The sequence below is a fragment of the Ochlerotatus camptorhynchus genome, unplaced genomic scaffold, assembly GCF_037179485.1.
Source record: "Ochlerotatus camptorhynchus isolate MF236.1 unplaced genomic scaffold, CSIRO-AGI_Acam_v1.1 ptg000257l, whole genome shotgun sequence".
In the NCBI taxonomy this organism is placed as follows: domain Eukaryota; kingdom Metazoa; phylum Arthropoda; class Insecta; order Diptera; family Culicidae; genus Ochlerotatus; species Ochlerotatus camptorhynchus.
Window position 1 is genome coordinate 1,272,286 of NW_027040747.1, and position 21,736 is coordinate 1,294,021.

The 21,736-nt window shown below is 39.7% G+C and overlaps 1 protein-coding gene across 1 annotated transcript in view; it reads left to right on the forward strand.

Annotated features, from left to right (window-relative positions):
* Nucleotides 1-346: 346 nt before the first annotated feature.
* LOC135705077 (uncharacterized) overlaps nucleotides 347-21,736 on the forward strand; it is an 83,476-nt gene continuing 62,086 nt past the window's right edge. The window contains exon 1 of the mRNA XM_065226648.1: nucleotides 347-1,284. Within this exon, the coding sequence (XP_065082720.1) occupies nucleotides 1,246-1,284 (39 nt within the window). The 5' untranslated portion in view covers nucleotides 347-1,245. The remainder of the gene's footprint in view (nucleotides 1,285-21,736) is intronic.

A 21,736-nucleotide genomic window follows, 5' to 3' on the forward strand; every position in this document is an offset into this window, starting at 1 on the left:
AATTGTTCCTAACAACATAGTTCATTAAAAGTTTAACTGAACTTCGATTTGCTTCATCATAACTATGAATTTGAAAATCTCAAAGACAAATGACAAACCTCGTTTCGTTGCTTTTCTACGGTTAAACCCCCAGCCAACCCCTACCCATAGCTCGCTCCGATTCGGTTGCCAATTTCCTTGGGTCACTCACGACTCAGCTACGGACGCTTTCTTGGTTGTGCTTGACGGGTTGAGTGGCGTGCGCGCGCGTGTACCTACCGACTCAGTGCGAAACCATCATCGGCACACGGCTTTTGCACAAGCAAGAGATGAAAATTGCGCCAGTCAGTGGCACTTTGGCCAGCATTCGATTCAAACGCATTTTTCCTGACCCGCGGTGGCGCAAGCTCGGCTGAAAGTGTTTGCATTTTTCTGTTTTTTCGGGAAGGAAATTTTCTGTCGAACTACAGCGGTGCGGGTGCTCCCATATCCATTCAAAAAAAAAAAAAATTAAAACGAGTGTGTAATAGTGGAACGGAGTGCGAAAATTAAAAAGGGTGTGAACGCAGTGCAGTTCCGGAAGAAAACAGGTGCAAGATCGTCAGAGAGCGATGTTTTGAATTCAAATGAAATGCCGCGATAAAGATCAAATTGCATGTGCGAGTGCGAAGTGGTGCGGTAGTAACAGGTGGGAAATTGCATATGGAAGGCAGGAAAAACCTGAGCCATAAGAAAGCGACCTCTCTCCGTCCTTTGCGCGAGCGCGACACATTCAATGCGCTAATTAGTGACAAGTGATGTAACTCGAACGGAGGAAAACCTGTGATATTTTTTTTTCTTTCTAAGACCAGACGCGTTACGGTTGTCGGGTGCAAGGTAATGTGCTTGTGCATATGCATGCACTTATGAATAATTAGCCGAAAAAAAGTGATCGTGCGAGTATAACGAACTCCTCGTGCGCCGTCTGGATCAAATCGACTGTGAACCAATTCCTTCCACTTGGACTGCTTCGGGCGCTTCCGCTTTTTTGGTTTCGTTAGTCGTGTGCTAGTACCTAGGTAGCTGCTAATCAAAGTCACCTGCCTGTCTGCCTGCCTGCCTACCCACCAGGAGTGCGGCACATCCATCAACCGCAACATTTTCCGACTTTTCTTGCTAAGAGCAGTACTGAAGGCAAGGCGCTCACACCCACCCACCCATTTGCCTACCACGCTTATTGGCAGTAGCCGTTTCGTTTACACTCGCCTGAATTAACCGTCGACAAAAATGGGAAATATTTTCATACTGCTGTTTGGATTTTATCTGGTGAGTATTGGGTTGGGTTTGAATTTTCCCGGGGAAGGAAGCATGGAAGTTAATTTAGTGTGAAATTTTGTAATCGGGGGCTGTTAATTAAAGTAAATATGAAAATTGATAGGATGGCTCCGGTGTTCGAGTGGAAACGGAGAGTGTGGCCCGTTTAGGAAACATTGAACTTGACTTTTGTTTTTGTCCGGTTGGCGTTACGCAACAGATTGCCGTTCACTATTATTATATTTCTTCAACGAGGCCTATGTTTGAAGTTCGGTTTAAACATTGAATTTAAATCTATTAATCATCGCGATATCCGAGCTGATGGCTTGATATTTTCTTTTCGCTCCTTCTCTTTGCAACATAAAAAAAAACGTAATAATTCACCATCGGATTGCTATTGAAGATAAAACTTCGCGATGTCACCGTTTGAAATCATATTGACAGTAGTTTCCCGATTGCGATGTTATCCGCTGACCTGTTAACGATTAATTGCAATCGACTGTGCCAAAGCTTCTGTGATGAACACTTATCGTTTAAGTGTAGGCCAAGATATAAAAACGAATACACGGTGATTTGATGTGTCACATGCACATGTTCTTTCGGAGCGAAAAGTGGTCCTTGGGATTCTGAAACAACCGGTAGTGGCCTAAGAGGTGGTCGGAGGTCCCAAGGCTCTTTGAACAGGTAATTTTGTAATTTTATTTAACAATAATGTGAGACGGATCATACGTCCTATGACGAGAAGGTATAGGGGGAAAATCGGAACACTAAAATTGCAATCGTCACGAAAAGGCGTTAGGTTTTGAACGCTTATAACTTTGTCATTTATAGATGAATTTAAAATCCAAATACACCATTCGATAGGAAATATTTCTAAAAATCTGCATAAATGAATACTTTTTCAATTTTTCATTTAAAATAACGGGCAAAAAAATTAAACAAATTAAAAGTGGTAGTGTTTTTATTAAATAAACGTTTACCCACACTAGCCTGATGAAAAATTTGAAATTGTCGCTCCACAGTGTTCAAACGGTTCCAATTTGGTTCCTGATTAGCCTTCCAAAATTTGAAGTCATTTAGTAAGAAACTGGCCTGACACAAACCATTTGAAGTTTATATGGAAATTACTATAGGAAAACACAATTTTGTATTCATATCTACATAATAATTAATCCTATTACTCTGCTGTAAAAATTGATAGCTGTACTTGTAGTAAATTTGTACAGCTACAACTTTGTTCAAGACTGTTTTTCGATCAAATGTAAGGATCAAAAGTTAATAATGATTCAAGTCACTATTGTCTTATGATTATGCCCAATCAACTGCTCAACAGGCAACATTGATGTTTCTGGTGCGTAGAATAGAGCGAAAACATCATGGCTACTATGTCACACTGCAGAATACAGTGTTGCCAACAAAACAGTTGCTTGATCATGCCATAAGATTATCAATCTCTTAAATAATTAATAACTTAGTTGAAGATGTCCTAGCTCGCTATTCTACTTTCTGTATGCAATGTTCACACTGCCGTAATCTAAACGGAACTATCAATTCTATACTTTCATCTCCTCCTCATCTATCGTAGAAAAACTACCGCTTCAGTCTGTTATTCGAAATAGCATCTTCAACTATGTAAATCGTTGACTTCACGCAGAAGTAATACTAAAACATATAGTCAAAGTAAAAATTAATAACTATTTAATGTAATGTTTGGCTCAAAAAACAACATTTCGCAAAGTTGTAGCTGAGAAAATTTTCTATAAGAATAGCTATAGAAATTTTAAATGGAGCAATATGGAAGAAGGATAAAACACTACACACTTAGAAATACCTAACCTTACGCGTGACGGAATCCATCTTTGACATAAAGGATGAGACGCAAACAAACATGTTGTGTAAAATTAAGTGCTCCGAGCAGAGTTACATTTTTCTCGTGTGTGCAAAAATGTGCTGCCGAGACTCTCAACAAACCGTCTCCCGTCGCAACGAAAACAACATGTGACGAGCGAGAAAGAGACACGCGAGAATAAGATACGAGCGAGAAACAAACGCGACACCCAAAAATCCTGGCGTGCGCGAGGCTCGCGCTGATCTCATGTGCCTCATCTCATGTGCTACAATTAATGTTAGAACTGCAGAGCTCGAAGTTCTGGAAGGTGTAAGTAAGCGAAATACAGGCTGTTGAAACTTGGTTGCTTTGACCGACATTTCATTTGCGTTTGCACAAATTCTATTTTAGAGGAAAGGTAGCATATATTTGCAGTGCTTAAATTCTTGAAATCCTCTAATAGCAAAAGCCATTAATTTGCCGGTCAATTAGAATATTCTTTGTTTATTTTTTCCGGTTCAACACTTAACTGCACTTGCATGACTAACACACACGTTATTTTCAAAATATAGAATGGACAAAAATTCTACAAAAAGTGAATCGGTATTGTTTAGTACGGGGATTTGACCGTTGCATGACGTTCACACATTTTCAACGAAATTTAACCATTCATCGGCAACACAACTGGTATATTTTGTTAGATGGGATTCAAAATACGAATAGATTATATCGGAATGCTACAAATGCAGCAATGTTATGATAATTCAATGGGTGATAGATTTTTTTGCAGAACATTTTTTCTTGGCGTATTACCTTTACACGTTCACTTGTACTTTGTTACCATTACTTTAAAAATGTTCAGATTTTTTTTTTAATGTGCCTCATGTGATCGAGCATTCAGATAAATTCTATAACAGAAGCGGTGACCCACTGGGTGATGGCGCGGTATATGCTAAATAGTTGCAGCAAAATAGTGACATGAGCGGGCATCGTTGGCTTTAACTCAGATGAGCGTGTAGAACAGTGCAGTGATATATTTACCATTCCAATTATTAATATCACCAAGTCTACCGACCTTCTGTTCTGTTCCTTCAAATCGCTTTCTGGTTGGCACGGTACGATCTAGGTGGCTTCTGCTGACCATTGCTCTGCGGATTTCGATGGCATCGTTTTCGCGTCAATGTCCGTAATCGCTAAGAAGAAATAACCTTTTCGGTTAGATAACGGGGCGACCTTGCCTTCCCGAGCAAAGTCGGTTAACAAAATGAAAGCAAATCGATATTAAAGTTTGCAGTTCCTATCATAATGAAAACTAATTTTGATTTCAATTGCCGCGACAGAAGTCTGATATCATATTGTGCTTTCATTATGCAGTCAAGACTTTTTAAATAACTTAAGGTGATTCCCTGTAGCGTCCTTTTTCGTATTACACTTCGCAATTTCACATATTGCGAGGTGTTATGGAAAAATGGACTCTACAAGGAAAAACCTTAAACAACTTAACTTGAAGTTCTGCTGTTAACGTATTGTTTAAAATTTTATTTAAGTTCATGTTGTTGAACTAACGATTATTATTTTTTTAATTTAACGGAATCCTTTTATGAAGAGCTTTGAGTGTGTTGGTTTATTTCCTTTAAATTCCGTTATAATTGCTTATATTTTGACAGATACGCGTATTTCGTCTACTATACTTGCAGACTTCATTAGTGCCAAGTACTCAAGTGGTGTTGAGTACTTGGCACTGACGAAGTCTGCAAGTAGTAGACGAAATACGTGTATCTGTCAAAAGATAAGATATTCACCCCTATTCTGTATTTCGTTTCGAACGAAATTCTCATACAAAAAAATATTTTTTTTTTGTATGAGAATTTCGTTCGAAACGAAATACAGAATAGGGGTGATTATAACGGAATTTAAAGGAAATAAACCAACACACTCAAAGCTCTTTATAACGATTATTGTTTATTTGTTTATTTGTTTTGTATAACACATTTGAGGTCATTCGTGTTTTGCTCGGGGTGAGATTTGAGCTCAAGTCTTTCAACGTGAGAAGCATGGATACTAACCATTTACGCCAGGCAAGTATTCAGTTAAACATGAATGCAAAATCAGTAATCAAATTGATTTCATTGATAGCAGGATTACTTTTCCGTTTGATTCAACAGTGTAACATTTTGCTCTCATTTTTGCTGTGTTAACCGTTAAGTCAACCAAAATGAGATCAACTGGAGTGTTCAAAATAAGTTATATCATAACAGCAAATTTTTATTTCAATTTGATCTTCAGCTTTGCTCGGGTTTGTATACCAACAGTGTCAGAAGGAAGTGCCTGAGTATCGGCACCAATTCCACAAAGTGACCACAAAGCGCCACCATCTCGCTACAACAAACCAGAAAGTGGTACAGCCATTGCTACAACCTGCAACAGATCAACCGATCAAATCACCATGTTGCCACCATGTTACCAGAGTGTATGGTTTAAATTTGGAAAATACCGTGTTGAAAGTTGATCTATCCATTTGAAAAATTATGATATTCAAAAACTTAAGCACATTCTTAAGTCATCCTTTTTTTAGCAACTCTCTAATTCAGATCAGAAGAACATCAGCAAATGCTGATCTTTTAAAACTTCCTGGCTGTATAGGGAGCATATCTGAAAGAATATCCTGTTACTTATGCAACGTTTCCTGAACATCTACAAAATTTCCTTAGGTTTTAGAAAATTTACTCAAATTTCAAAGTACCTTGAAATTAAACGGTGGGCCAAAATCTTCATCTTCAGGAAGTTCATTGAGGTTTTTAAAATCTCTGGCAAACTGCTATGAAGTTCCCTAAACTGAAACGAAGATCCCTAAAGTATTCTATCTTTACGAAATTCCCTAAACTTTTTCAAAATGCCCTGTACTTCTATGAAGTTATACGCAGTTCCTCGAATTATTACGCAGTCCACAAAACTTCATCAAAGCTTGCTTCACGTCTACGTTTCTCGTTGATTTTGCGCAAAGCTCGACGCCCGAAATTTACTGAATTTGTGCGGAATTCTCTGAACTATTTCAAGTCCATGAGGTTTCATCAAAGCTCTGAAGTTATAAAAAAGGTCCCTGAATAATAAAGAGGTTCCCTGCCATTAAACAATAAACTTCTACGAAGATACCTAAACTTGTATAAAGTTCGCACTTCTACGAATTTTTCTGAACTTTTCCATGATCTCAGAATTTCAAATAATTTCACTAAATTTAGCTCATGATTCATCTGACATATGTTGGTCTTAATGCATAAAACAAAATATAATGTTCTAGTGAAAACAGTTAACGGAACATTAGTGTCAAACGAAGCATAAGTGTTACTAATCACATTAGCGACAGTATGGATAGCCTCATTCAGCCCATACTGTCAATTACGAGCTGCAAGGTGTATGAAGTGTCGTTGTCTTATAACTTTTTCAGGAACGTAGAAGAAGAGTTATCGAAGCAGTTCGATGAAACTCTACGAAGTTCAATAAGGTTCAGTGAGCTTCTACAAAGTTAGCTGAACTTTAAAGAAAAATCTGCACTTCAAGAAATTTTCCTGAACTTTTAAAAAGTTCCCTGAAGTACCAAGAAGTTTCTTGAAGAACTACAAAATTCCTTGCAACTCGGATAGCAGTTCGTACCCTGGTGTAGTGGCTGTAGGTGCATTGTCAGACAGCACCAGCAAATCAACAGAGGAAGTGGTAGAAGTGCTGCATGAAGAGGTAGTGATAATGGACGTGCCCTCAGGAGGCCGATAAAGCATGCAAAAACGAACATCAGCATCCTCGACAGAAAGGGTTTGTGGATCTGTCGAGATTCAATACGTTGCAAACAAAAAAAAATAATATAGGAAATCGATTTAGATCTCCATTGGAATATTTGTTTAGTCCTTCGGCTCCACAGAGCTTTCAAAGATATTGAACCTACTAAATAAACATTTTGGAAAACATGGTTTTTGATTCATATACTGACCGTTGAGTGTGACAAACATGTTGGATTCATCCCAAAATTTACAATCCAGTTTTCTTATTTCTCATCATATTTTCAGGTTGACTTCTACTTGGGACGAACATACCATGCTTTTTGTCTAAATATATTTGAACAGTTCTCAAATTTAAGTAGATGTTTGAATTAACTAGTGATGTCGGCTACAGCTTGAAAGGCTGAAAATACTGATGGATGAAGTCATACGAATCAATTTCAACAACGAAGTTTTTTTTAAAGGGCCCTCCGAACTATTGGTTCTCTGCCAGCTGCAAAATACCTATCAATTTGATCCACCAAGATCAATCGGATCCAAATCAGGCTGATCAATATCCCAAAATTTGAACTAATTTGGTGGCGAACTGATTCTGCACTGGCTCTTTGAAGTTTATATGGGAATTACTATAAGAAAAGTGTATTTTTTGTCCTCATCGTTCTAGCCCTGCACCATAATGATTTACGGAAAAGTTGTCCATCAGAGCCCCCCCCCCTCTTACGTGAAAATTTCCCAGCTACAACTTTGTTGAATGTCAAGAAAATTTGTTCTTAATTAATTTCCAAGTTGATAACGTGCTGGTAGGATTAATCGGCTGTTTTCAGGGCAACACTGCATCTTGCCCTTATGACATAATAGCCTCAATTTTTTGTCTGCTGAACAGTAAATGAACCATGTCAGAAGAACATTATCTTCCTAATCAATCAATAACTAATAATCCTAACGTTCAATTTTCCAATTCCCACATAAACTTCAAAGGGCCAAGTGCAATATGAGTTCGCATCCTATTGAGAACAAATTTTGTGAGAATTATTATTATTATTATTATTATTATTATTATTATTATTATTATTTAATTTTATTCATCGGACTATTGTCTACATGAAACAACCTTAAAGCTAAAACAATTCAAGTGTTTCTAATCCGTGCCAAAAAGCGAGATGAAGATTCCCCAAATTCGAATAATTCTTCGACAGCCGTAAACGTACGCATCATAGTTGTTAGTGGTTCGTTGTAACCGAACGCCGTTCGATGATCAGGTATGATCAGGTGCTGATTTGAAATCGTTTGAACTTGATGGAGCTAAATCAATATTTTGAACCATGAAAATTCCATGCGCATGGATCGGTAGCAAATAACCCCGCCGGTAATTGGTTCGTAATCGTTTAACACATCTTCCGCTTGAAATACTTCTATAAAACCACAATCTTTCAACTCTCAAAAACTGAATATCAACTGATTGAAATCAATCAGTTGTACCAGCAACACGAGAATGTGACAGGACTACAACAGTTCTCCACCAACCAGCCACTTTTAGCATGCACGCAGGACGTAGGTACGCTGCCGATCGCCCTAGAGCTCGCCGAGCTTAGCTCATGAGACACAGCACATGTGACACGAATGAGGCACGCAGAAACAAAAAAGAAACGCGAAATAATACGTCTCGAAATGTACCAGGCACCTACGATCTTATAGCAAGCGTGTCTCTATCACGCGGGATGGATGCACGTGTACATTAACTCTGGCTCCGAGACTGAAAAGTTCAAAAGTACGTTTGATTGAGCTGTATTTCACGTCTATTATGATTAAATTTTATGTCAAAATTGACGCTCGTATATGTCAGTCTCAGAGCACCTAAATTTACATCTATTTTTCTAAGTGTGTACGAAGAAGAAGTTTGGTTTCCCCATAGTAATTCCCATATAAACTTCAAATGGTTTGTGTCCAGTCAGTTTCTTACCAAATCAGTTCATACCTTGGGTGGCTAATCTAGACCCGATTTGGAACCGCTTGAGCACTGTGGAGCAAAGATGTCAAATTGTGCATCAGTCTAACCCACACTCACATGTCATAATCCAGTAATCGCTCTGCTTGAACCTGTAACGCTCATAGATTAATTACTATGATGAAAACATTTAATAGGTGGAGAACCTGTGTATGAGCTTGTGATTTAATTTTCTAATTGAATAACTCAGGAAGGCCACTGAATTTAAGAAATATAATCCTGATTTTTCTATGTTTTAAAGGCCACTTGGTCAAACACTACAGAGCCGAATGGGTCACAGACCGAATAGAAAGAAATTGTATGTTCAAGTGATAGATTGTACTTAGAAAATCTTTTTGAAAACAACGGATCAACGGAATTACATTTCACATCTCGAATTAAAATCATTTTTTTAAAGATTATATGAGAAAATTGTAAAGCGGCAATGCCAGTTTTTTACATTATTGAACTTTTCCGTCTTTGGAAAATTTGACATTTTCAATACGGCGTAATTTTCAAGATCTTTGATTAAAAAACACTACTCTTGGATTTGGACAATATTTTAGGATTTTAACACTTTGAAGTATTTTCTTGAGATTTTTGATAAGTATGTCATATGAGAATTGAGGAAAATTGAATGTGAATAATTCTAAAGGGATTGTGAGGAAAAGTTCCAAGTAATTTTTGGAAGTTTTACAAGACAATTTAAAAGAGAACATAAGGCAAAATCCAGAATTCAAAAGTAGTTCTGAACTCAGAAAATTCTAAATCAAATGAGAAGGATTGTCAGCATTCTAAGGTAAATAATTTGGAAGAGAATTCTAAGTGAATTAAACCTACGAAAACTTATCGATGATAATGATAATCACACTAAGCCCAAAATGATCGCCTGCGGCTGAAAATATTTTAAATGCAAACCAATATATAGATCAATAGAAGAATTCATAGAGAATAATGGTGAATAGAGCTCACCATTGATAATAATTCCAAAGAAATTTTATTCTGAAGCTATATATTTGCAGAATTTCAAGCTAGTTTCATGGTAGTTCCTTAGAGAAGTAATAAAATTTTAAAGATCATTTCCTATCGGGTTTCACATAGTTGAATTCACTGGAAAATTTCGGCATATTTCCAAAGATATTTGAAGTAGCGTACTCCAAATTTCCAAGGGACTGCAAAGGAGAGTTTCAACTGCATTTCAAGAAAATTCCAAGAGGTTCTCTCAAGGGAATTTTCAGAAGAATTTCAAAAGGATTCTCTGTATAGTTCCCTTGCAATTCTGGAGAAAGCTCCAAGGAAATTCTGGGAGAAAACTTTCTTAATTCAAAAGGATAAACCAAGACATTTCTGAAAAAACTTTGCAAACGAGTTTCAAAGATAATTATGGAGAAAAATTGAAGCAAATTTTCACGAGAGTTGTTTTGAAGACGAAGACGAATTGTGAAGCGATTTTCTAGAGTTTGCCGGAGGGAAATCTTGAATTGTTCTACCCAGAATTCCAATACTGTTATGGAGATAATTTTTAGAGAATACGAAGTGAATCATAAGGCTATTGAAGGGAATCCGTTTCAGAGAAATTTTCTAAGGAAATAGTTATTTTACAGAAGTTAGAATTTTACTAGGAAAACTGAGGGACATTTCTGTAAAGTGTAACAGTTAGATGTGTGAGAAATCAAACTTTTAAAAATCTTTTATACGTCGGACGTAATCCCAATCATCGAGGAATTTGGTAGCTTCAGTGACCGAAAAGTTTTCTAGGTTATAAAATTAACAAACATTTTTAAAATGCCAGACATTAGACATCTTACTACCACCGCGATTGCAAAGTAATCACAAGTCTGATGTTTAGAAATTGGTAGGGATTGTCATTGGTATCATTTTTGATAGTTGTCATTATCTTGAACTTAACAAATTTTGTAAATTTTTGGACATTGCTGATATTTTGAGACCTCAGATTTCGAGCTGCAAGAAATATTCAGAATTCTAAATAAAATTTCTGAGCTATCAGACTTACTATTTTTATCAATAGAATCTGAATATTAAAAAAATGTTTCAAATCAAATTCCCAGTTAATAAACGGTTTCTCTGGCTCAGTGCCCCCCTGATAACTGAATCTCTCTAATTTTCAATTAATGTTGTACTAAGCATCTATTTATTGGAAAATTCACAGAGCTTCAGAGAATTTCTTAAGGATTTAGAGAGCTTTGTTAAAATTCGGGAAACTTCATACAAGTGGGAACTTCTGTTTCGGGAAGTTTGTTGAAGTTTAAGGACTCACTTACTTATCCTAATCCGACATCCGACGATTGCACCTGCATCACAACGTTACGCCAATTCACTCGGTCCGTGGCTGCTTGTCTCCAATTTCTTGACCGTCCCACACTTTCAAGATCCTGCTCCACTTGGTCTAACCACCTTGCTCGCTGGAGCACTATTCGTCCTGTATCTTGCGAGATTGTTGTCCGGCATTCTTAAAACGTGTCCCGCCCATCGTACCCGTCCAGCTTTCGCAAATTTCTGGAAACAGGGTTCGCCATATTGTTGCGCCAGCTCGTGGTTCATCCTTCGCCTCCATACACCGTTCTCACATACCCCGCAATAGATGGTCCTAAGCACTCGTCGTTCGAAAACACCCAGTGCTTGCAGGTCCTCCTTGAGCATCGTCCACGTCTCGTGCCCGTAGAGAACTACCGGTCTTACCAGCCTCTTGTACATGGTACATTTAGTACGGAGGTAAAGTACATTTAGTACGGAGGTCTTGTGGAGTCCGTAGTAAGCACGACTTCCGGCAATAAAACGCCGACGAATTTCTCTGCTGCAGTTGTTATCCGACGTCACCAATGATCCGAGGTACACAAAGTCATCCACCACCTCGAACTCATCTCGGTCGATTATCACGCTTTTGCATATGCGAGCCCTATCCGCTCGGTTCCTACAGCTAACAGATACTTTGTCTTCGACGTATTCACCTTTAATCCAACCTTCTCTGCTTCACGTGTCAGCCTGGTGTTTTGCTCCGCACTTCCTGAAACGTTCTTCCGACAATGTCCACGTCGTCAGCGAAGCAGATGAACTGGCTGGACTTATTGAAGATCGTGCCCTGCATGTTAAAGCCCGCTCGTTTCATAACACCTTCTAGCGGAATGTTGAACAGGAGGCAGGAAAGACCATCGCCTTGTCGAAGTCCTTTGCGAGTTTCAAACGAGTCCGATAACGCACCGGATATCTTCACGCAGCACTGTACACCATCCATCGTAGCCCTGATCAATCTAGTCAGCTTTCCGGGAAAACCGTTCTCGTCCATAATCTTCCATAAGGGGCCTTGAAATCGATGAATAGTGCATAGGGACTTGATATTCACGACACTTTTGGAGGATCTGACGCAACGTAAAGATTTGGTCCGTTGTCGATCGCCCGTCCACAAAACCGACTTGATAACTTCCCACAAATCTGCTTGCTAGCGGCGATAAAAGGCGAAAGATGATCTGGGAAAGCACTTTGTAGGCCGCGTTAAGAATAGTGATCGCTCGATAGTTCTCACATTCTAGTTTGTCGCTACTCCCTCTTTCCACTCCTCCGGTCGCTGTTCTGTATCGCAGATCCTGACTATCAGTCGGTGCAGACAAGTGGCCAACTTATCCGGGCCCATTTTGAAAAGTTCCGCTCCAATACCATCTTTCCCAGCTGCTTTGTTGTTCTTAAGCTGTCGGATAGTATCCTTCTTCTATCGTTGGAGCTGGCATGTCCCCCTCATCCGCTGCACCGACGAAGCCATTCCTTCTGCCGCCTTGGTCCTCCGTCGCTGCGTCATTCAGATGTTCATCGTAGTGCTGCTCAGTTTATGGAACCTTGTTTAATTACAGGAAACTTCATAAAAGTGTTCCATGACCTTCTCTTAATTACAGGGCACTTCGTTAATGGTTTTTGTTAGTTTATGGAATTCTGTAGAAGTTCGGGGAACTTTGTAGAACTTCACAAAACTTCACAGAAAATCATCGAAAATCTTAAAACTTCAAGAAACTTAATAAAAGTGCAGTGAACTTTGTTGAAGCTTATTGCAGGGAATTTTGTAAAAGATCGGCAAACTTTCTAGAAGTTTGTAAAATTTGTAGGTGTTCAGGAAACTTCGTACATGCTCAGGAAATGACCTATCAGTTTAGGGAACTGTGTAACTTTGGGAGCTTCGTTAAGCCAATATGTTCACGAAAATTCAGGTTCAGGTTCTTTCCTGAAGTCAGAAGAAGTTGATGGATATTATGAGATCTAAAAATAACTTTGCAGAAGCTCAGAATTTTTGATTAGAAGCTAAGAGAATTGTGTAGATGATTACGGAACATTGTAATTATTTGGAATTCGTACAAGTTCAGCAAGCTGGGTGGAAATTTAGTTAAAGCTATCGAAAAATTAAAAGTTGTAAGCTATGGAAAAATCTTCGAAGTACTGGGAACTGCGTAGAAGTTGACGGAAAATCGCAGAAGTTCGACGAACATTCAGGGAACTTCATAGAGACTTTGACCAAATTAAAGTTCAAAAAACATCTTGAAATTGCAGGAATATTCGAATATGTTTTTTATTTCCGTGCTGGGTATTTTGATCACTCCGACCAGTACTTAGATCTATTGTGATATATTCCCCGTTTTGATATTGCTTTATTAGCATGTTGTAACACAATTTTATGAAGCGACCGATATAGACTGACCGAAAGCATTTTCCCAGTCAGGTATTACATTTCGAATGAATTGCACTACTTGGCTGGGAACTGAATTCCAAATATCAAAGGGTTCTGTCAGCCCTTAACCAGAAAAATACACCTCTTATTGAAGATTCCTGTACAAGAGCATAGCAGGCGTTCAGGTGTTTCTATGCCACATAATCGACACATGTCATCTTGAAGTTTTCCTATTAGCTTCCAGTGATATTTATATGGACAGTGCCCTGTTAATAAACCAGTGTACATACTGAGATCTTTCTTTGATAGTAAAAGAATTTTGCTAGGCATTGAAATGCTCGGATTAATTAACCGTTTGGACTGCCTAGCAATGAGAGTGTTGTTCCAATTGCTCTCCACTTTCATTTTTTCCCATTTCTTGAACTCCATTCTAAAAGAGCAAGCAGAAACTCCACAGAATGGTTCTGGTCCTATAAATTGTTGTGTCGGCTTTCTCATTCCCTTGAATTCCACAGTGACCAGGAACCCAAAATAGGTCCACTTGGTTTTGGCAGGCCAATTTTTGGAGTGACATTGCACATTCCCATACAAGTTTAGAATTACGTGTTGCTGATTTTAAAGCATTTAGTGCTGCTTAGCTATCAGACATAATGCAGATATTCGAATGTCTATAATTTCTACGCAAGCAAATTTTAGAACATTCAAGAATTGCTTGGACTTCTGCTTGGACCACGGTAGGCCAGTAGCCCATAGATATTGAGACATTTATACCTGGACCTGTTACCCCTGCTCCTACACGATTATCCAATCTGCTCTAGATTGTCTGTATAAAAGACAATTGATCCTGCACGAATGTTTGGTCCCCCATTGTCCCACAAATCGCGATCCGCATCTGCTACATTGTAAAGACGATCGAAGTGATATTTTTTCTTCATCCAATCCTCATTTTGTAGCACAATAGAATCAATATTGAACATTTTTAGGATGATCATATGTCCTCTAAGATCACCTTCAAGGAAGTGCTGTGACCGCGGATCCTTAATGCACTCCTTTCAGCTTCTAATTAAATAAATTGATGCAACGGAAGCAGATAAAGTAGAGCATCTAGTGCCATACTTGGTGTGCTACTCATTGCACCAGTTATAGAGAGAGTAGCTAGTCTTTGCAGCCTCCCCAGCTTTTTCTGAGCTGATTTTTCATAGGTTTTAGGCCACCAAACCAATGATGCATTGGTTATTCTGGGTCTTACAATCGTCAAATAAATTCAGTGGATCATTTTAGGTTTTAGTCCCCATTTCCTACCAAAAGTTTTTTTACCTATCCAAAGAGCATTTGTTGCTTTACTAATGACTTGCTCTTGATGCGAATTCCAGTTTAATTTGCTGTCAAGAGTAACTCCCAGATACTTGACTGTGTTTGAAAGTTCTAAAATTATTCCTTTCAGTTTAATACTATTTATGGACATTTTTTTCTTCGTGTAAATGGTACAATAACTGTTTTAGATGGATTAATATTCAATCCTTCGTTAGTGCACCACGATGACACCATAATTTAAAGCAATTTGCATTCTACTTTAAATAATATAGTCATATTTTCCATGCACTAATATGACTACATCATCTGCGAAGCCAATAATCTTGAAGCCCTGTGCTTCTAAGTTTTTGAGAAGGTCGTCAACTATTAAAGACCACAGTAGAGGTGAAAGAACACCACCTTGAGGACACCCTTTTACAGCTTACTGTTATGGACGAGCTTCCAAGGTTTGATGAGATTTCTCATTTGCTAAGCATTTCGTTAATCCAATTAACTATGCTTTTATCGAACTCATGTTTTATCATAGCGTTTTTCATTGAGTGATAAGATGCATTATCAAATGCTTCTTCAATATCAATGAACGCTGATAGGGAAATTTCTTTTGATTCAAAAGATTTTTCTAGTTTTGTAACCAGCGTTTGAAGATCTGTTAGGGTTAATTAACCAGTTTGATATGCAAACTGATATTTATTAAAAAGAATTGTAACCAAGAACTTTGACTTTATATACTCATCTATTATTTTCTCCATTATCTTCAGCATAATGGAAGATAGGCTAATCGGCCTGAAGGATTTAGGAGACGTCTTATCCATTTTGCTAGCCTTCGGAATAAATATAACCTTAACTTGACGCCAGTTTATTGGAATATAGCTTAATGTTAAGCTTGTTCTAAACATGTCTGTAAGAATAGGTGTCAATGTTTCTTTCTCTTTCTGGAGTAGTGCTGGAAAAATGCCGTCCCTACCTGGTGATTTGAAAGGTTCAAAAGAATCAATAGCCCATTCAACTCGTTTCTCTGTAAGAAGTATTTTGGCCAGATTTTGAGCATCTTTCCTGGCTCTCTCTGATCCAGCCGACTCGTTCATTGTTTCCTGAACATACGTCCTGGTTTTTTCAGAGAAAGTTTTTGCTGCACATATATTCTGATCTTCATTTATGTTAGAAGTTGAACATGGAAAGTGTGTTTTCATCATTATCCCTAACGTTTCCTCCACTGATCCAGTAAACGTGCCGTCCTCTTTTTTAAGAGTTCCTAGGCCATTTGTATGTTCTTTTGAAAGAACTTTCTGCAATCTAGCAGCAATTGGAGTATTTTCAATGTTTTCACATGTATGCCTCCAATCTTTTCTTTTTGATCTTCTAATTACTCTATTGTAAGCTGTTAGGGCTTCTCTATATTGATCCCATTCCTTTGTTATTTTTGCCCGGTTAAATAGTTTCCGGGCTTTCTTTCGAAGTTTCTGTTAGGTTTTATTCCACCAAGGTACATCTCTATTGGTAGAACGTGCCTTTGCAGGACAGCTATCGTAATAAACCTGTTGTATTAAGCCAAAGAGCTGTTGAGTGCCCTAAACACAACGTGAAGATTGTCATCGGAGATGCAAACGCGCAGGTCGGAAGAGAGGAATTCTAATCATTGGAACAGAGAGCCTTCACTCTGCAACGAATGATACTGGCCTGAAGCTGATAAACTTCGCTGCTGCTCGTGATATGGCCATCAGTAGCACCCACTTTGCACGCAAGGATATCCGAAAGCACACCTGGAGACACCCTAATGGCGAAACTTGCTCCCAGATCGACCACGTGTTGGTGGATGGTCGGCATTTCTCGGATGCCGTAGATGTCAGGACCTTCAGGGGTCCTAATATCGACTCGGATCACTACCTCGTTGTCGCGAAAATTCGAGCGCGTCTATCGACCGTTACGAGTTCGAGAAACCGCAGATCGATGCGTTTCAACATCCAGCGTTTGACAGTAGATGGTGTTGCTGCAGAGTACCACCAGAAGCTGAATGAGCGGATAGCGGAAATCAACGTGAACGAGAATCTCAACAATCTGTGGGAAGCTGTCCACGGAGCGGTGAGCACAACAGCACGAGAGACGCAAACAGACTGGAGTGCGCCAATTACAGAGGAATCACGCTTCGGCGTACAAAATATTATCACATGTTCTGTTCAACAGATTGAGACCGCTTGAGGAATCCTTCGTCGGCGAATACAAAGGCTGGTTTTCGTGAGGGTCGATCAACTAAGGATCAAATGTTTACCCTGCGTCAAACCCTTGAGAAGTTCCGGGAATACAACTTGCAGACTCATCATCTGTTCATAGATTTCAAGGCAGCGTACGATTCAGTAAAGAGAAACGAGCTATGGCAGATAATGCAAGAAAACGGTTTTCCGACGAAACTAATTAGGCTGATTCGTGCAACGCTGGATGGTTCGAAATCATGTGTACGGTTTGCAGACGAGATTTCGGCCTTGTTCGTGACCTTAGATGGGTTGAAGCAGGGAGATGCTCTTTCGAACTTGCTATTCAACATCGCCCTCGAAGGAGCAAAGGAGAGGAACGGTACCATCATCACAAAGTCGCACATGCTCCTTGGTTTTGCGGACGACATCGACATCATCGGAATCGACCGTAGAGCAGTGGAAGAGGCGTTCGCGCCTTTTAAGAGGGAGATAGCGAGGATTGGTCTCACAATAAATTCTACCAATACGAAGTACATGGTCGCCGGTAGAAAGCGTGGGAGCAATAGTGGTGTTGGTAGTGACGTGGTGCTAGATGGCGAAAAATTTGAGTTGTGGACGAATTTGTTTATCTTGGTACTTTAGTGACTTGCGGTAATGATGTTACCCGTGAGGTGAAAAGGCGTATTGCAGCCGCGAACAGGGCTTTCTACGGGTTGCGTAGCCAGCTGAAGTCCCGCAGCTTGCGTACGAAAACGAAATTCGCACTGTACAAGACGTTGATTCTGCCGGTAGCCCTTTATGGCCACGAATCGTGGGCATTGAAAGAGGCCGATTTCTGAACCCCCAAACTACCAATGGGTAATGTTTGAAATTCCAGGATTGTCCTATTTTGAAACCCTCTAATAAACATATAGAGGAAACGTTCCAGTTATGGCATTAATGCTCCCCTAATTGGCCATACGGCCTAAATCAAGTTCAAATTAAGTTTATCAATATTGTTCGACGTAGGCATGCAGAACAGCTTTGAGACTAACAACCTGTGAACTAAATTTTGATGTGTATGAAAATTTTGATTGTACGGCCAATTAGAGGACCAGTAGTGCCATAACTGGAACACTTCCCCTATCTGAACCTAATTGAACGCGTTTCCCAAAAATACATGACACACCTGATAACAATTCATAATTAATATTTTTTACTTATGTATGCAGTGTTCCACGTGTATCCCCTCATGGAACAGCAAGTGCCTCTTATCGATGAAAATTGAAATAATTACCCTACATAACGATCCGCTTTGCCGAAGGGAAGTAACCCAACGCCAACGGTTCGCTCCTGTATGCACTTCTAGATCAGCCATGTGGCCGATGCCGATCGTGGCGCCAATTGGTCTTTGTTCATTTTTTATGATTCACGAAATTGGTCCTATTACATCGAATTAGATGATCTCAGCACGGTATCTGTGCCATGTGCTTTCACAGGGCTGCGAACCGTTTATGCCATTCCAACAAAGAGACCTTTTTTTTTTGCAAGGAAAATCCCTTACTCATTCATCTGTCCTACACCAGACCTGAACTATGCGCGGCCCAGGTAATTTCATTGCACCGATGTGATTTAATTTATGAAAATGCGTCGCAATGCCACAGTCACGATTTCTTTCTTTCGATTCGGCTGCTGCTGTAATGGACGGCCTGGGTTGCATCTATGAGGAGCAGCATAGCCGAAGAAAATCAATGAATTTGTACTGCATATCCTACGGCCTACACTATTGCCCTACTACTGGTTTCCAGCAGCCGGGTGGCTGCGCTCCAATTTTGTGGGCTGTCGCGTCACCTTAAGTAGTTTTTTTTTTCTTTTGCACTGCTCTGGTGGTAAACATCGCATCTGTAGGGTTTCGGACCCATACTGAGCTATGGTTGTCGTTAAATCAGTTGACAACGAGAGCGTCTCGGTGCGGTGCTGTTCGTTTCGTATACCTACATGGATAACGGCTAGTCGAAGATGACGAAATGGAGTGCACATGGGGTTTGAAGCAACACCACAGTCAGAGTGGTCCGGCCGATGGTGGTTGGTGAATGATTGGTTCACTCTAGCAATGCACTGCTGCTCGTTGCATTACTGCAGTGATGTTTTTAATCGAAAACTAGACTCTTGGAAGGCTCTCAACACCTACGCTGCCGATGAAGTCATGCCCGCAAGTGACCGGCCCTCAGTTATTTATGCACCGATTGCGGTGTGCAACTTGAGAGCGATGCTCGATGGGCTTCAGCGGCAAATTTTATGCCTCGTTTGGGCAGTTACAATGTGTGAGAAGAATCAATGTTACGTCATTTAAAACCGACGGACTGGTTTAGAAGTCCATTGCTTACAATTAGGTGAAAGTACAGTGGTTCGAATGGAAGATTTCAGCTTTTTTTTTGGCATTTTTGGCCATAAACAGTTTCAATGTGAAGAGCAGAAATTAACACCAACGTAATTTAATGTTGTTCAAATGTGATAATGAACTGAAATATGTGAATTGATTACTTTAATACCGAAAACAACTCCACCAGCTACCAATGAGTGGTTAATAAGTACCGTAAACCCAAAAGATGACGGTCTTTAGTCAACACGCTCGGAAAATTCTAATTACGCACTACCATATGCGTGCACCCATTTCTCGTGGACCGTGCGATACGCCATCGTAAGCCCTCTTTTTTCTCAAATCTTACGTTACCAGACACGGACGCCCACTGCATGATTGGCCCTTGTTTTCCCATGCACCCGTTGCTACACATTTCCTAGCTGATGTAAAAAATTAAATTCACAACTACAGTACACATGTTGTGCGTTATTGTGTAACAAGTGTTTACACCGATTTTCCCCCTTACCGCAATGCACTCGTCAGTGTATGCGCACCACCTTCGCAGGCGGTGTTTTACCCACGATGTTACCGATGATGACTGGTGGTTAAGTCCAAAAATCGACCCTAATGACTCAAACGAGGGGCACAAATTTGCGTGCAGCTTCGGCTGGGCCTCCGCAGCCTCATTTCCCAAAAACAAAACAAAAAACTCTTGCCTGATTGTATGTATTACGAGATACATCAATCATCTGATGGGCATCGAAGAAACTGCAGTTGTAAGAAAATTCCCACTGATCAATCGACGACGAACCATCGGAAAAACAAGGTACAACCAAGGTACAACGGATGATACACGGCCAATGAGAGTAACTCAGTGGCTTGGTTAAATTCGACCCAATAGTTCTCAGACATTTGGGTTACGCAGTGAATGAGTAAAATTTCCCTTGCTTTGCCGGGAAAAACTGCTTGAATATAAGGAAAATCGACGAAAATTTTACTCAGTCTAGGAGTATAGTTAGCTCAGTCGGTAAAGGTACAGCTACTAAGGTGGCTGGGTTCGATTCCCGGTCCGGACTAGGATTTTTTCGGGTTAGACAAATTCTCGACTTCTGCGGGAATAGAGTATGATTGTACTTGCCAAACAATTGTACGAATGCAAAAATGATACCAGAAGCACTTAATTAAAAACTGTAGAAGTCCATCTAGAACACGAACATGAGAGCACGCAATGAGCTAATGTGCGATTAGCAATAACGTTTAAATGCGAAGAAGAAGTAGTACTATACTAGGGGAATTTACGTATTCTCGGCAACCTAAGCAGCGACCTTCTTTCTATAGTCTTTTTCTCTAAGGAACGCACACATATGCAGTATTTGTTTGTTTACAATCTTTTGCTGCCAGCTGCTCTAACAATTTCAGTCGAAAGAATTGTCAAAAACTGTTTTGAAACGCTTTTACAAAGCTCCAAACTTCTCTAGTGAGAGCGAGTATTGTCGGCAACGAGTTTTTCTTCGGCAACCGTTCCATTTGAAGTGCATGTAAATCTACTGTTCTATTATCGGCAACTCGAAATCAGCTACAATTTGTAGTGCGTGTGTTGCATTTCAAGAAAACCTTGCTAGATTGCTTTTTCTCAGTGGTAAAAATATAGTCAAATTGAACTTGAAAGCATAAAGAATCGTTTGCATGCATTCAGCGAAGTGTTTTCGTAAGAAAATCCAGTGAAAATAGTGTTTCAATTTGGGTTGCCGAAAATAGTCTGTCATGCCGAAGCCGTCATTTCCCCTATATTTCTCGATTTCCTCATATCCGAAAAAAAATCTGGAAGATCGAAGAAAAATCTGGAAAATTTTACTCACTCAGTAACCCCACTTTTTGCAATTTTGAGTCGAATTTTACTCAGCCACACAGAGTTACTCTCATTGACCGTGTAGCGTGTGCAGTGCGCAATCGCGGAAAGCCCAATAGGAAAAAAAATGGGAATCAATTATTTCACCATTAAGGTGTATTCAGATCTGAGCGTACATTAGCGGAGCGGAGCAAAATTTGCGTTGGAATGAGAGAGATAACTACTACTTTTCTCCCTCTCGTACCTTCGCAAAATCTCTCTCCGCGCGTGAAATATCGCTCAGATCTGAATACACCTTTAAGCTGCAGTGTTTTTTTTTGTTTTCTTCAGATTTTCGAATTTGTTTTCCACGTACCTTCGCGATTCCATACGAACGGTTGCGACGGATGGGTGGTTGGTGACGATGGAGCAATAAATTTAAGTGACCTTGAAATCGGTATCACTGCACGCCAATCAGCGATCCGTGAAAATGCGAAGCGCTTTGTGCGCATGTGTGGAATCACTATTCATAGCCTCTCGG